This window comes from Haemaphysalis longicornis, unplaced genomic scaffold (genome assembly GCF_048455015.1).
Source record: "Haemaphysalis longicornis isolate Haplotype H1 unplaced genomic scaffold, Haemaphysalis longicornis Haplotype H1 scaffold_10, whole genome shotgun sequence".
NCBI lineage: Eukaryota > Metazoa > Arthropoda > Arachnida > Ixodida > Ixodidae > Haemaphysalis > Haemaphysalis longicornis.
Genome location: NW_027526204.1, coordinates 150,220,435 through 150,233,217, shown reverse-complemented (window position 1 = coordinate 150,233,217; position 12,783 = coordinate 150,220,435). Strand labels below are relative to the sequence as shown.

Genomic DNA, 12,783 nt, shown 5'->3' with positions numbered 1-12,783 from the left:
TAGACTGAAAACGAACCATTCAGGCAATTTCGTGCCTCGCGCGCTTTAGTTGATTTATCGCCGCTGTCAGCCGCAAAACACGCCAACCTTTCCAAGCGCATGCGGCCGCACGCCGGCCCGCGCGGCTCGTTTCCGACTCGCCCCGCCGGGCCACCCTGGACGTCACCGCACCACGTGACACACAGCGAGCCAATCGGCGCCCGACCGCGCGACGCGTCGTTCTCCCGCAAAAGCGTAGGCCCGCGCCATCTTGCCGTCGAGGAGAGGTCGAAGGGCTCTCGTTTTTCGGACTGCTGCCGGCGTGCTGCAGACGCTTCTGCTCGACGCGAAGATCCGATCGCCGTCAGCCGCGATGGAAAACAACGGCAACGCCAACAACGGCGCCCAGCAGGCCGTGCAACTGGAAGTCGGCAGCGTCGTGGTGCCTTTCAACCCAGCCGCGCACAACTTGGACCCCGGTTTCAGGTTGACGCGGTTCGCGGACCTCAAGGGATGAGGGTGTAAAGTCCCCCAGGATTCGCAAGCTAAACTCCTGGAGGGACTCCTACAGCTTCGCGACGGCGACGAAGCCTGCCAGCAGAGGCAGTATTTCCAGATCCACGGCGTGCCAACCGCGCCAGACGGAGCTGCCCTGCCACGTTCGGGTGAGCGCCTCAAGTGGACCACGTTTTTTTGTTGTTTGCCCCGATGATGAGGCCGTGGCCCCCTTTTTCGCTTTTGCGGTGGTCGCCGCTGCGCGTCGGAATCAGCCCTTGTCATCTCTCACTAGACGATCTCTCCCTACTGCTGCAGGTTCGGGCATCGAGTGCACCCTGACGCGTCTCCGGCATGGTGGGCTTTCGTTGGTCCAGAGCGTCGATTACTTGTATCCGCTGGTCGAAGACCCTTATGTCATGGTAAGACGCGATCAACTCGGCACGTGTATTTGCGGTTGTTCGCGTGTGTCACCTGTGTCGTGTCAGTGCTTAATTGCCGGCTCGTAGTTGCATTGTCAGTAATTGATCACAACCGCATGGGCGTCATCAAACGGAGCTGCAGAGCATCGGGTCATGAGCGCACTTGTCATAAAAGGCTGTAGCAAGTCAGCCAACCCTCACATCACAGCCCGTCTGCGGATGAGTAGATAGCCGAGTAGGATGACACGTTATTGGGTTTGCAAAAAGTTCACGTGCGTTTTTTTTTTTTTTTTTGCTTTCTTTTCGTCAATGTCGCCTTGCTGTGAGGCGCTGCAATATTCCATCCCGAAGCTAAGTGATGTGCTGAAAATAGAACTCAGAGTTGATCTGTCATCAAGAGCAATGCCATTTGAGGCATCTGTGCTACAAGAATGCCTTTTTGCGTTGAAGAGCAGATTAACAATGCCTAATTTAGGTACCAAGCAGTCTGCCAAAGTCCGTTCTCACGAAGTTCCTCGATTAATGGGCGTCACATTTCGTTGTTGACATTTCTTGCTGCTTCAGTAGCGCTATGAAGCAACCCAGAGCGACTGACCTGCTTGCACCTTGGCTGTCGTCGTCCTCCGCAGGGCAAGATTGCCTGTGCCAGCATCCTGAGTGGCCTGTACGCGCATGGCGTGACAGAGTGCGACAATGTGCTCCTGGTGCTTGGTGTGAGCAGCAAGTTGACGGACGCCGAGCGCGATGTGGTGCTGCCGCTGTTGGTACGCGGATTCCGGGATGCAGCAGCAGCCGCTGGCACCACAGTGACCGGTGGGCAGACAGCCCTCAATCCGTGGATCATCGTCGGGGGATGCGCGACAAGTTGCTGCCTCCCAAACGAATTCATCTCGTAAGCATGTCACTGTTGCTATTCGGAGAGCACGGAGGGGTCTGGTTACTTAGAACTGGTAAATTATTTTAACTGGCGTTCAGGCTGAGTCGTTTAAAAAGACTTAAACTATTTATTAGAGCAAAAGCTTTAGGGACCGCTCCTGTGAAGTGCTGTTGTTTGTTACAGAGAATGGCCACCACCGTGAAGAGCAAAAATTGCTTTGAAATACAAAATGATGGAGTTCGGGCAAAAGTGTGGGTGTGGAATAATTTTAATAGAGTAACTGAATTAACTTGAGAAGAAGATTTGGTACATTTGCTTTCACGTTGGGATTGAGCTCATGTCTCCAGACTAGGAGCCAGGTGTGTTACCAACACACTACATCAGCATGTTGCCAGCAGTGACACTGTCTGCCTGTAAAAGTAATTTGTGCCAAAGACGAAGAAACAAAGGGAAAGGCGCAAACGCAATATAGCAGCGAGGAAGTCTTTAGCCCGTACTACATGGAGCGATTTCGCCTGCGAATTCGCTGATGCTGCGCCGCTCGTGCGGCAAAACCACCTTTTTTCGTTGCTGCGGCAAAGTGCCAAACATTTGAAGCGGTCGAGCAAATGCCGCTCGTGTGGCATAGAGGGGCGGACCTGCGGCCCCACTTGCACGCTTGGAAACCAGATGGCGTTGCTTGTATGAGCGCGACAAAAGCGCGGGCACACCAAAACGTTTGTCTTCTCTGCTGTGTGTGAGTATATTGATAAAGAATTGGCGATTCTTATAAAAAACCGCAAATAAACTTATATTTACCGCAAACCAGGCAGAAACAACTTGCCAAGAAAGTAAAATAAAACCACCCTTGATAAAATCACAACAACCTTTGCTGGTGGCAAACTTACTTCAGTCTGCAAACAAGGCGCATCTGAAATGCGAAAATCGTGGCGTTCGCAGGCCCCATGTAGACGACAATTCCAGGCATTGCGAACTTCGCAAGTGCAAATGTTCGTTCCAGCGGATTCGCAGGCGAAATTCGCTCCATGTAGAATGGGCTTTTGGCAGGTGCCACCGGAGGAAGCCCTTAACGCTTTTGCCCTCAAAGCCCGTGAGCAGACTTGGGTTCCCCCAAGGAGTGTTTCTTGTCCCTCTCCTGTTCATGCCTCCCAGGGCGGACAATGCTGTGGCGGGCGATGTACTGGTGCTGACCAAGCCCCTGGGCAGCCAGGTGGCGGTGAGTGCCTTGCAGTGGCTAGAGCAGCCCGAGCGCTGGAACCGCGTGCGCCTCGTGGTCGGCGAAGACGATGTCCACCGGGCCTGCCGGCGCGCCCGGGACTCCATGGCACGGCTCAACCGCACCGGTAGGGGTGCCATACTGTACCTCTCTTTGCGGGCAGTGAAGGGTCTTGGTGGTGCAATGTTGGAGTCTTGGTGCAGCGGGTAACCCGTGCCACCAGCTCACCCATCAACTTGCCAGCACTGCAGACTGTAAAGGTGGTCTCCCTGTGGTACATCTGGTATACTGGTGGTATATATACTGGTAGTATACCTGGTATCTAAGGGTGCACTGTGGTATGGGGTGGGCCAAGGCTATATATCTTTCCGAGGTTATTTGGTTCTAACTGTGGCAGACGGGAAGTTACATGACCATGGTGTGGTTTCTGGTAACACTTGCTACTGTTGGCTTGAAAGCATAGCCATGAGAAGGCATCAGTTCCCGCTGGTATTTGGAGTGAAGGAATGCCATGTTATCAGCAACGTCGCCTGTAATAAGGCACTCGACATCATCAGGGGAAGTTTTTTGGTGCCAGCCTCAGTGCGGGCACTTTCGGAACCTAGGTTAGTACAAGCTGGCCAAAAGCGAATGGCGTCTACCATAGAACACTGTATAAGGATGCAGTGAGCAGTAGGCCTGTGTTATCGGCAGTGCGGTTACGACAAGCGTTATAACCAGCACATTAGCCAAACAGGAAGATAGAAGACCGGCCTTGTGGGACCCTCTCAGGTGCTGCCGAGAGTTCGGACTCCCACAGCAAGCTACAAGGAGGTGGTCATATTTGTAAAGATGTGCTTTTATTTTCTTTTTTTTTTAAATCCAAATACGGTAGTAGAGTTGTGAATGCATGGGTATTTCTGTGTTCTTGTCCTTTGCCCTCCGTTTTGCATTGAGAAATATGTTGGGTTGGTAGAAAGTTTTGAAACACGACACTCTTTTGTAGCTACTGATGGCTCTGGGCTACTCCTACACAAGGGCCAAGGGGCTGCTCCTTGAAGGAGCCATAAGACAAAGTACAAGTTCAGTCCATTAAAAGAGCTGTTTTGTCCCAATAACAACAATGCAATTTTATCACCAACTTCAAACAAATAATCAAGGTAGTAAATAAAACATGTTCGACGGGGGTGACTAACTTCTTTTGTGGCTGGAATGTAGCTGAGTGAGCTACCAACGTCTAGTTCTTTCAAGTAGCATAAAGTTGCATTTTGTGCCCGTGACTCCTTTAAACTCAAGCAGCCATGACTAAATGAGGGGTGGGATTCTGAATTTTGAAAAATGTCCATTCCGCATCCATTTCCACGGTGACATAGTTGCACTTGAGGCCTCTGACCAATAACATGCAAAGAAACCAATGCCACACCTTGCCTGTGCTACGTCACATCAGGGTCATATGAGGAGCTTCTTTTTCTTCTTCTTCCTTGAAATGAGCAAAATCCAGAAACCGAAACTAAGTCAGATAAAAACTGTAGTCGCAAGAAAAATACGGCAACCTTCCCCCTAGAAAACAGGTTGCAACAAAACAGGTCGGATAACGGCCGGCGAACGTGTACACAGATCGTAATCCGGTTCAAAAATGAGCCAAATCCATTTTCTCGATGCGAGTGTACCTTTGGTTTGATGTCATATCACCAACATGGCAGCCTCCTTGTGAGTTCTCACTGGACAGTCTGAGCTGTCCAGTGTGTATTTAAGGTACTATTACTAAATAAATAACTAAAAAATTAACTAATTAATTTTAATTACCTGTGGTCATAGACTTCCCCCAGCCGACACGTGAAACATCACATAATAGTTTTCAAAGCGTTGCATTTAGATCCCGTGACATAGTTTCGCTGTTCTCTCAAATTCTGTTTGGGTGGACTTGATTCATTTTGAAAAACAACTCCTCATATGCTTCCAGCCAGTCGGGGCCCGCTCGAAATGCACAGAACCGAGCATTACGCCCCAGTTTGAAACCACCAGAGGAGATTTCCCACAGCCATTTGTCGCACTTCCCTCCTTGTGCAGCGGCCCTTCTGATGCACAAGTACAATGCCCACGGGGCCACGGACGTGCGGAGCGGCGGACTCCTGGGCCATGCGCAGCTTTTGGCGCGGGTGCAGCGCAACGAGGTCTCCTTCGTCATCCACAACCTGCCCGTGCTGGCCAAGATGGCCGCCGTGGCCAAGGCCTGCGGCTCCACCTTCCAGCTGCTGCAGGGCTTCTGCCCCGAGACCTCCGGTGGGTGCTGCATGATGGGCGTGTAGGTCGAAAGCTCCGGCGGATCCAAGGATGTACACCCGCCGCGGTGGCTCAGTGGCTAAGGCGTTGGTTGGGCTGCTGAGTACAAGAATGCGGGTTCGATTCCTGGCCACGGCGGCCACTTTTCTGGTGGAGGCGAAAAGCAAAGCAAAAACGCCAGTTTGCTGGAGATTTCAACGCATGTTGAAGATCCCCAGGGGGTCAAAATTAATCTGTAGCCCCCCACTACGCCGCACCTCATGTAGCGTTGGTGCATTGAACCTGTCAATCGGAGATTTTGGCGCATGCTAAAGATCCCTAAGTAGTCAAAATTAATCTGGAGCCTTCCACTACGGCGCACCTCATCGCCTGAGTAGCATCGGCGCATTAAACATAATCAGATCCAAGGATGGGGGGGCGGGCATATGCAGAGGAGTTTGTGAGAGCAGTCTGGGCTTGCTAATTGTTTTGGAACGGGCTGCTGCAAACACATTTGTGATTAAGCCCTGAGACGCTCAGGGTGGGATGTTGTGGGAATGTCTGACCACAATTCTCCTTTCTGGGGAAAAAAATGAAATAAAAAAGAAAAGAAGCCCTGGGCTGTGGCCTGTCGGCTTGCATAGCCTTTGCCTTCTAAACTTCTTTTTCTAAAGGGGGCTCTCATGGGCCTTCACAAATGTTTGAATGCTCTAGACTGCTGTTTGGCCATCACTTTGAAGGGTATTTTTTTTATTCACTTATGCCCTTGTGTTTCTTTTGGGGGCAGTTTGTTTTATCAAACTCGGTGCTCCTTAAAGGGACACTGAAGTGATATGTAAACATTGCGGGATTACTAGCGCAAATTGTAGTCCGGAGTTCCCAGGCCATGTTTCGACCACTCTGGGCGCGTTTACGCGATTTTATTTAGTAGAAAAATTAATTCGAAAATCCTGTCCTCCTCTCTTTACGCTCGCCCATTTTCTGTGGCGTTTTCGTGTGACGTCGGGAGGAGCCGAGCTCGCAATTGGCTGCTCTACTGCACGGCTCCCCGGCCTTCAGACAGATTCAGTCGGCCCAGCGTTTCGTCCGCCGGCCACCGACGGGTCGTCGCAATTCGTTCGCTTAGTTGAAACGAAGCCAGGACACGTTTGTGAATGGAAGAATGTGCCTTTCTTTACTTGGTTAGTTTGTACACTGTATCTAGCTCCAAGTCAAGGTCGTGTCACACAAGCGCTGCACAAGCGCACGTGCGACGCTTCGCTGACCGGTACGCCAGTAGGAAAATATAAGGCCTCTTGAAGGCGGGAGAAGAGTCAGCGAAGTCAATATACGTACTAAGGAAATAAAATCAACTGATATTTTTACCGTACAGCATAAAACTACGGTGCGGGAAGCACTTTTTTGCGCTGGGCGAACAAGCACAGCGGTCAGCAGTACGACTACGCATCTGCGAACGCTTTTCCGTCTAAGAAATGCAATTGCTAGACGTGAGATATTGTGGAAACTTGGGGGATGCTTACTGCATGAGCGCAAAACAACAAATAGTCACCTAAGCTGCTTGGAATGCTAAAACTAAATAAAAGTGCAAACTGGTTCTACATTATATACCTTATATTTCCAAGGTCAGCAGCGCGCGCCTGTGGCTTAGTTGTTTGGAGCGCTAGGTATGTCAGCGCAAGTGTTTTGCAAGTCACAAGTTCGAATCCCCGCGGGTACGTGCTTTTTTTTTTATGAGTTAACTTTTTTGTTTTCCGCCAATGTTTTCTATACTGAGTTCACCTTTTTTTGGGCCGCAACGTTCGTTGCTCCACGAACTAGTCCACAGAACTCACGCAGGCTGGCACTGGCGCGCTAGCGAGTTCTCGTTGGCGTGCTGTTGCCATAAGCACCGACTGCTTGCGGGCAGTGGGCACAGGCCAGAATGAACAGACCCTTGGCCTGGTGCGAACACGGCTTTTACGATACAGGCATGAGTGAGGCAAGCTCCAAATATAGGGGAAAAGCGCATGGCATGACGCGGAGGGCGTTCATGCACTGCGTAGGCCTCGGCTAGTGAATGCTACGATTCCAAGCCGTCCTGGGAGGCTTATCTTATGCATTTTACAGCCGACAACATGGCAGAAGCGCGGATCGATGATTACTGAGATATTGAGAATTCCCATCCAACAACGCCATTGGTTGTGTTTTACAGAACCGAAACCGAAACTTGTTTGATTGCTATCCTTGGGCATCGTCCAATCACGGTGCCCTCTCCTCCCAACGTCACAGCCTTATAGTTGGTGCAGCCGCCGCAAACTGCGCATGGTAGTTTTTCTTCTTTCGCGCTTTGTAAAATAATTACCGATTTTTCAACCGGATAAACGATGAAAAGTGTGCTAATTTGAGCCAGTCTACGCAGTGCAAGCAAAAACGGGAGCTTGACAAATTCACTTCAGTGTCCCTTTAATGCCATCAATGTCGGATAGCAAACAAAAAACAGTTAGTTTCCTATTGCTTGTCAGAATCGACAGCACCCGTACGTGCAACCTGCATTCAAGGGCCCCTGCAGCACTTACCATCGACTACTAGGAATGTATTTTGGGGTGCAGTCTATTGTACCAGCAATCTCCTTCCGCAAGAATTATGAAAATCCGTTCTCTATCACCTAAACTAGGTGCGATGAGAAATCGCGCATAATCGTTCCCTCTCAATTAGACCGCGGACAACGCGACAAAAGTTGCGCTCTCTCTCCCGGAGGGGGGGCTGCTCACGGCGTTCTCTTCCGCGGCCTTCGATATATCACAGGCCGGGGAGTTCTCTCCTTTTCTCCGCAACGTGGAGGGGTCTATTTCCAGTCTGGTGCCACAAAAAAGCAGGCATGGCTGCCTGCTCGCAAGTGCGCGCTTGGGCTGGTAGGGCGTTTTTGAAGCAATAAACGTTTGTTGTCGAGTGGTCTGGTTGAAAGGGAAGTATTCAGCTCATCAGTCAAACTCCGCCTGCATTCAAAACACAAAAGAAACGGCAAAACTGCGCATCGAGGTTCAGGCATAGAAGAGGTTCGTACACAGTGCCGCCGCCGCCGCCGGATCGTCACAGAAAATGCGAGAAATAAGCCGCGAAGTTGACCAATGACAGACAATTAGATAGCCACGGCTTCGATGACGTCGTTTAGGCCATGCCAGGGGTGCATAATGAGGAGAACTGAAGAGAGTGCGGTTGGTTTTTCCGTGTCTTTCACAGTGATTTGCATGCTCACCGCTTAACAGGCACGTATAATATTTGGCTCAGGTATTCCTGGCAGGTTTACTTGCACTGCTCAAAGAGTGTTGCGGGGTTCGTTTAAGGAGAAAGCAGGTATGCTTTGTTCCATGGAGACACCAAGATTCCCTCCCGTGATTGAGTGTCTAATATAGCTTGGAAACAATTCTAAATCGTTGACATTATTGCTGCAATTTTGAAAGTTTTTGAAAGGTAGTGAAACAGCAGTGCAGCTGCTCTGTGACATCAAACAGGCCGCATGTTTGGAGGAATGTGGCAGTCAAGGTGGTCTGCCCCCCCCCCCCCCCCCCCTTTTTTTTTCAGTAAGTTGCATATTGGCCTGGAACAAAACCACAGGCCTGTGTAGAGCAAATTTACAATGCAAAGACAACATTTTGGTGGAGATTGTGGCGTGTTCAGTGCTTCTTTGCCACTTCGCCTCTGGGCAGTTTTGGACCTGCCAAATGTGGCGCTAATATTTGAGCTAGAGGGTAAGCAAGGTGCAGTTGGCCTTAAATGGTTCTGAAGCCAACGACAAAGCTGGCATCTGCTAGGGAGAAAAAATTACAGATTCGGCAGCACCAATCACAGAATATTGTAGACGGTAGGTCAATTCATGTACCAAATTGGCCGTTTTCTTGCACCAAGTTAGGCGTCGGGACTCTAATCAGTTACCAATCATAATGGTTGCCGATGGTTGTAATCAGTTGGTAATGGGAATGCAATTGTGATTTTTTGACTGTGGGTGGGTCTAAACAAATCTGTGGTCTAGGCACATCTCTGCAGCTTTTATCCTGCAACAGCAGGCAGCAGAGAAATTTGTTTTTGGCCGCAACTCTTTCAATGACATGGCAAGGTCTGAGACCTAGCTGTGCTTGAGACTGTGTTGCCTTGCTTTCTTTCACTTTCTTCTGTTTTTTTTTTTTTTTTTGCGTGCATTTGTGTGTGAGTGGCAATAAAATAGGTGGCTATAAAATGCAGGACAGTCTCGACCGTCTAACAATATCAAGTAGGCCGCACCCATTGGTGGTGTTTCGGACATATAGAACTTCTTGCCTTGCTGTTCTTCTTGTCAACTCGCACAAGTATTTTGTCACTGTAACTCGTATGATTATTTTTTCTCTGGCACTTTGTCGTATTTTTGGCAGCGAAAGGTTTGAATCTGGTAGAACGTAAAACGTGCAAGCTAGGAAGGCCACTTTCAAAAAAGAAAGATCTCTTAACAATTTTTATGACCTGAAACTGTCCTCCTCACTTAAGGCCATACAGTGGAACACAGATAATACGTCCCCCAGTTTACAATGGCCCGTTTTTTTACGACGAATCACTGCAGTCCCGGCAAACTCCCCATGGAAGTAATGCATCAGAAACACCGATCATAGAGTGCTCCGGTGCACGCAATTTACTTCATATGACGGATGCTGGCAGAGATAAACTAGTCAGTCCAGGGAGCCGACGGACCGCCAATTTGAAGCTCCCCTCGGGCCGATCGCTGAAGGACGTGATCCGCAATACCCTACTCATCGCCCGCTTGCCTTTCCCGGTATAGCTTGCGTGTGACCTTGGCCACACTCTCGCCTTTTCCCCTCATACGCTCGGCCGCATTACGCATCTCCCCAGCTTAACTCGTGCATGTGACGGGCAGTGCTGGCAGGCTAGCTCAGGTGCTGTAGGAGGGGGGGACACAAAGAGGCTTTTTTTATATATATATAAGCTTGAGATTTCAGTTAGGTGTTTGCAAATTACGCGAGAACGTGCAATTTAAATAAGTTTTTAGCCCACCTCTCACGTAAGGCTGCCTACTAGGGCTGCATTTACCTGTACCCCGATCATATGACACCCTGGTCATACGACGCTTTGGCACAGTCCCTTGAGAATCGTATTATCTGGGCTCCACTGTGCTAGTAGGTACATGTAAGGGTTGAATAACTGATGCTGTGACTTTCAAAGTTGCAAGCTACAAAAGTATGCCGAATTATTTTCTCAAAAAGGTAACACGTTGCCTTTGCAGTCATAAACTGCAGGACTTTATTTTCAAGTATCTAGTTGAACGGGCTGGTGGCAATCCCTTGTGTGTCACCAGTTCCTCGCAAACCAATGGCCTTGCCCGTGGTCAATCTCGTCCTCCTCGCAGGCGGCCTCCTCATCTGCCTACCCCGGGAGCAGGCGGCGGCCTACTGCAAGGACATTGAGAAGCAGGAGGGCTACCAGGCCTGGATCATTGGCATCGTCGAGAAGGGCAACCGGACGGCCCGCATCATCGACAAGCCCCGGGTCATCGAGGTGCCGTCCAAGGACAAGGACGGCGAACTGTGGTAGCGGAAGGCGACGCTTCAGCGACAGGTTTTCGGCGTGGTGTGTGACGACTGGGGTGGTCGCCGCAACCTGGCCGCCGTTCTTCCGTTCGTGCTGCGTATGCTTACGGCAACTGACATCTCTGTCCGTCGCTCCTACACTGGGCGAAATTGGTGAGCGTGCTGCATCAAGTTCAGTTTCATCGAGGCAACGAGCTGTGTGGTTGGAAGCCTTACACGAGCGAACACGCAACCTGTGACAACTGTATAGTGCCAGTGGTGTCTGGTTATCGCCACCGGTGAAAAGCAGAAGTCGTGTCCGAGGCTGCGAATCAGTACCATGCCAAGTGCGTCACTGAGGGATTGTTCCAGAGCGCGTTTGCATAGCGAGCCTCTCTGCAAAGCACTGGCAATGTGCTCGTGTTCTCACTGAAAGCAGCCATTGTATGAGGGACACTTATCTTTTTTTTTTTTTTTTTTTTTTTTTTTTTTTTACAGTAGCAGGGAGCGAAGTCTGCATTTGTGCTATAAATCCCTGGGCTGGTAGGCAGTCGATGATTTGTTGGGTGCTTCCAACTTGCCGTACTTTATTTTGACACCAGCTTCTTTATGGCAATTGACTGCATGTTCTCCTGCCGTTTATTGAATGTAATTCTTGACATTTGCTACTGAGATGTTGTGCATGGCTGATGATTTTACTGTGACAAGGCCCAAAATTGTGATATGCCTGTGCCCTTTCGTATTTATTTTCGAGCTTGAAAGTATAGTTTAAGTATATAGTTGATGTTTTGCAAGGAATTCGGGCGCAAACGGTTTAGCGCGATATTGGGCCACTTCGACGAAATTGTGTCGATTATTTGTCCTTCGCATGCAGAAATCGAGGGCACATGAAAACCAGCTGATGAGTAATGCTTAAGCTTTAATTCAAACATTGTACAGGTTTTTTTTAGGTAGTTATTTTTCCGAATTTTGCGCTGCTATTGCCGAGAAATGCAGGGGTTATTACACAAACATCCTCAAGGTTACTGCACGATGCATTTCAATCCACAAATAACTTCATGTACACACTGTTTGACAAGTGTTGGTGCGTCATTTGCTTCAAACTGGCGTTGAGAGTTTTTCAAAATCATCGAAACGTACCAGGTCCTCTAGTCTTGCTTTGCCAGCACAGTGTTTTTCCCCGAAAAGGAAGGCAAGAGATGGTGCATCTACTGTGACCCACCTAGCAGCTCTCGGGCTGGAAAAAGTGCTTCCACAATGCCTTGCAGCTGCTTGGCGCCAAATCCACTGCTCAAGGTACCTGTCCACCGTCACAGCCCAACTGTTTGTTTTTCTTGGGCCCTGCACTCCGATACTTGGGTTACCCGTGTTTGCAAAACAGTACGTGATGCCTCCGGCTAACTGCGTTTTGTGTGTGTGTGCGTGTCGATTTTGTTTTCTTTTGTTGTATTTTGGGTTGGAACTTCTCTCTTGTTTTTTTTTTCTCCCGCTTTCAAGCGTTTTCTTTTTGGTGTGAATGCCTGGCAGTTTGCGAAACTGATTGCGAGTGTGGTTTTATCGTGGTCTCTTTAACTGTCTCTATCTTTTTCCTTCCTACACAAGATTGGTAGCGTTGCAAAGGCTGAGTATTGGTTCTTATGTGATAAGGACTTGTGGCCGTGAGCTCTGCGACTGCAAATCTCTTTTCGTCTTTGTTACCAAAATGTCTTCAAATTGTTCTAGATGATTGAATAAACGTGTCTTCGTATGGGTATTTTATGTAAAAGTTTGTGGCACTGCAAGGCAAGCCGCATTGTGCGAGCCTGGAGGCCTATTAGATTTCATTTATATACCACGCCTATGCCCAACCAAAACACAGCTGCGAGGCAGTGCTAAAATTTCTAAATAGCATGGTGTCAACTGTGGCTCAGTATGATAAAAGCATTGCGTGCTGTACAAAAAACTGGCCAGTCATTTATTTTTTTGCAACTTTGGCCCCGTCTTCGAAGAAAGGAAGTTGCAACAGCCAGAACAAAAAATAAG

The 12,783-nt window shown here is 49.3% G+C and overlaps 1 protein-coding gene across 1 annotated transcript; it reads left to right on the top strand.

The window, feature by feature from the left end:
* Nucleotides 1-206: 206 nt before the first annotated feature.
* On the top strand, nucleotides 207-12,514 carry Sps1 (inactive selenide, water dikinase). Its single transcript, XM_077691208.1, has 6 exons — nucleotides 207-644; nucleotides 793-896; nucleotides 1,526-1,788; nucleotides 2,926-3,116; nucleotides 5,039-5,251; nucleotides 10,602-12,514. Exons 1-6 carry the CDS (start codon nucleotides 353-355, stop codon nucleotides 10,784-10,786), a joined length of 1,248 nt encoding a protein of 415 aa, XP_077547334.1. The 5' UTR covers nucleotides 207-352; the 3' UTR covers nucleotides 10,787-12,514.
* The last annotated feature ends 269 nt before the right edge of the window (nucleotides 12,515-12,783 follow it).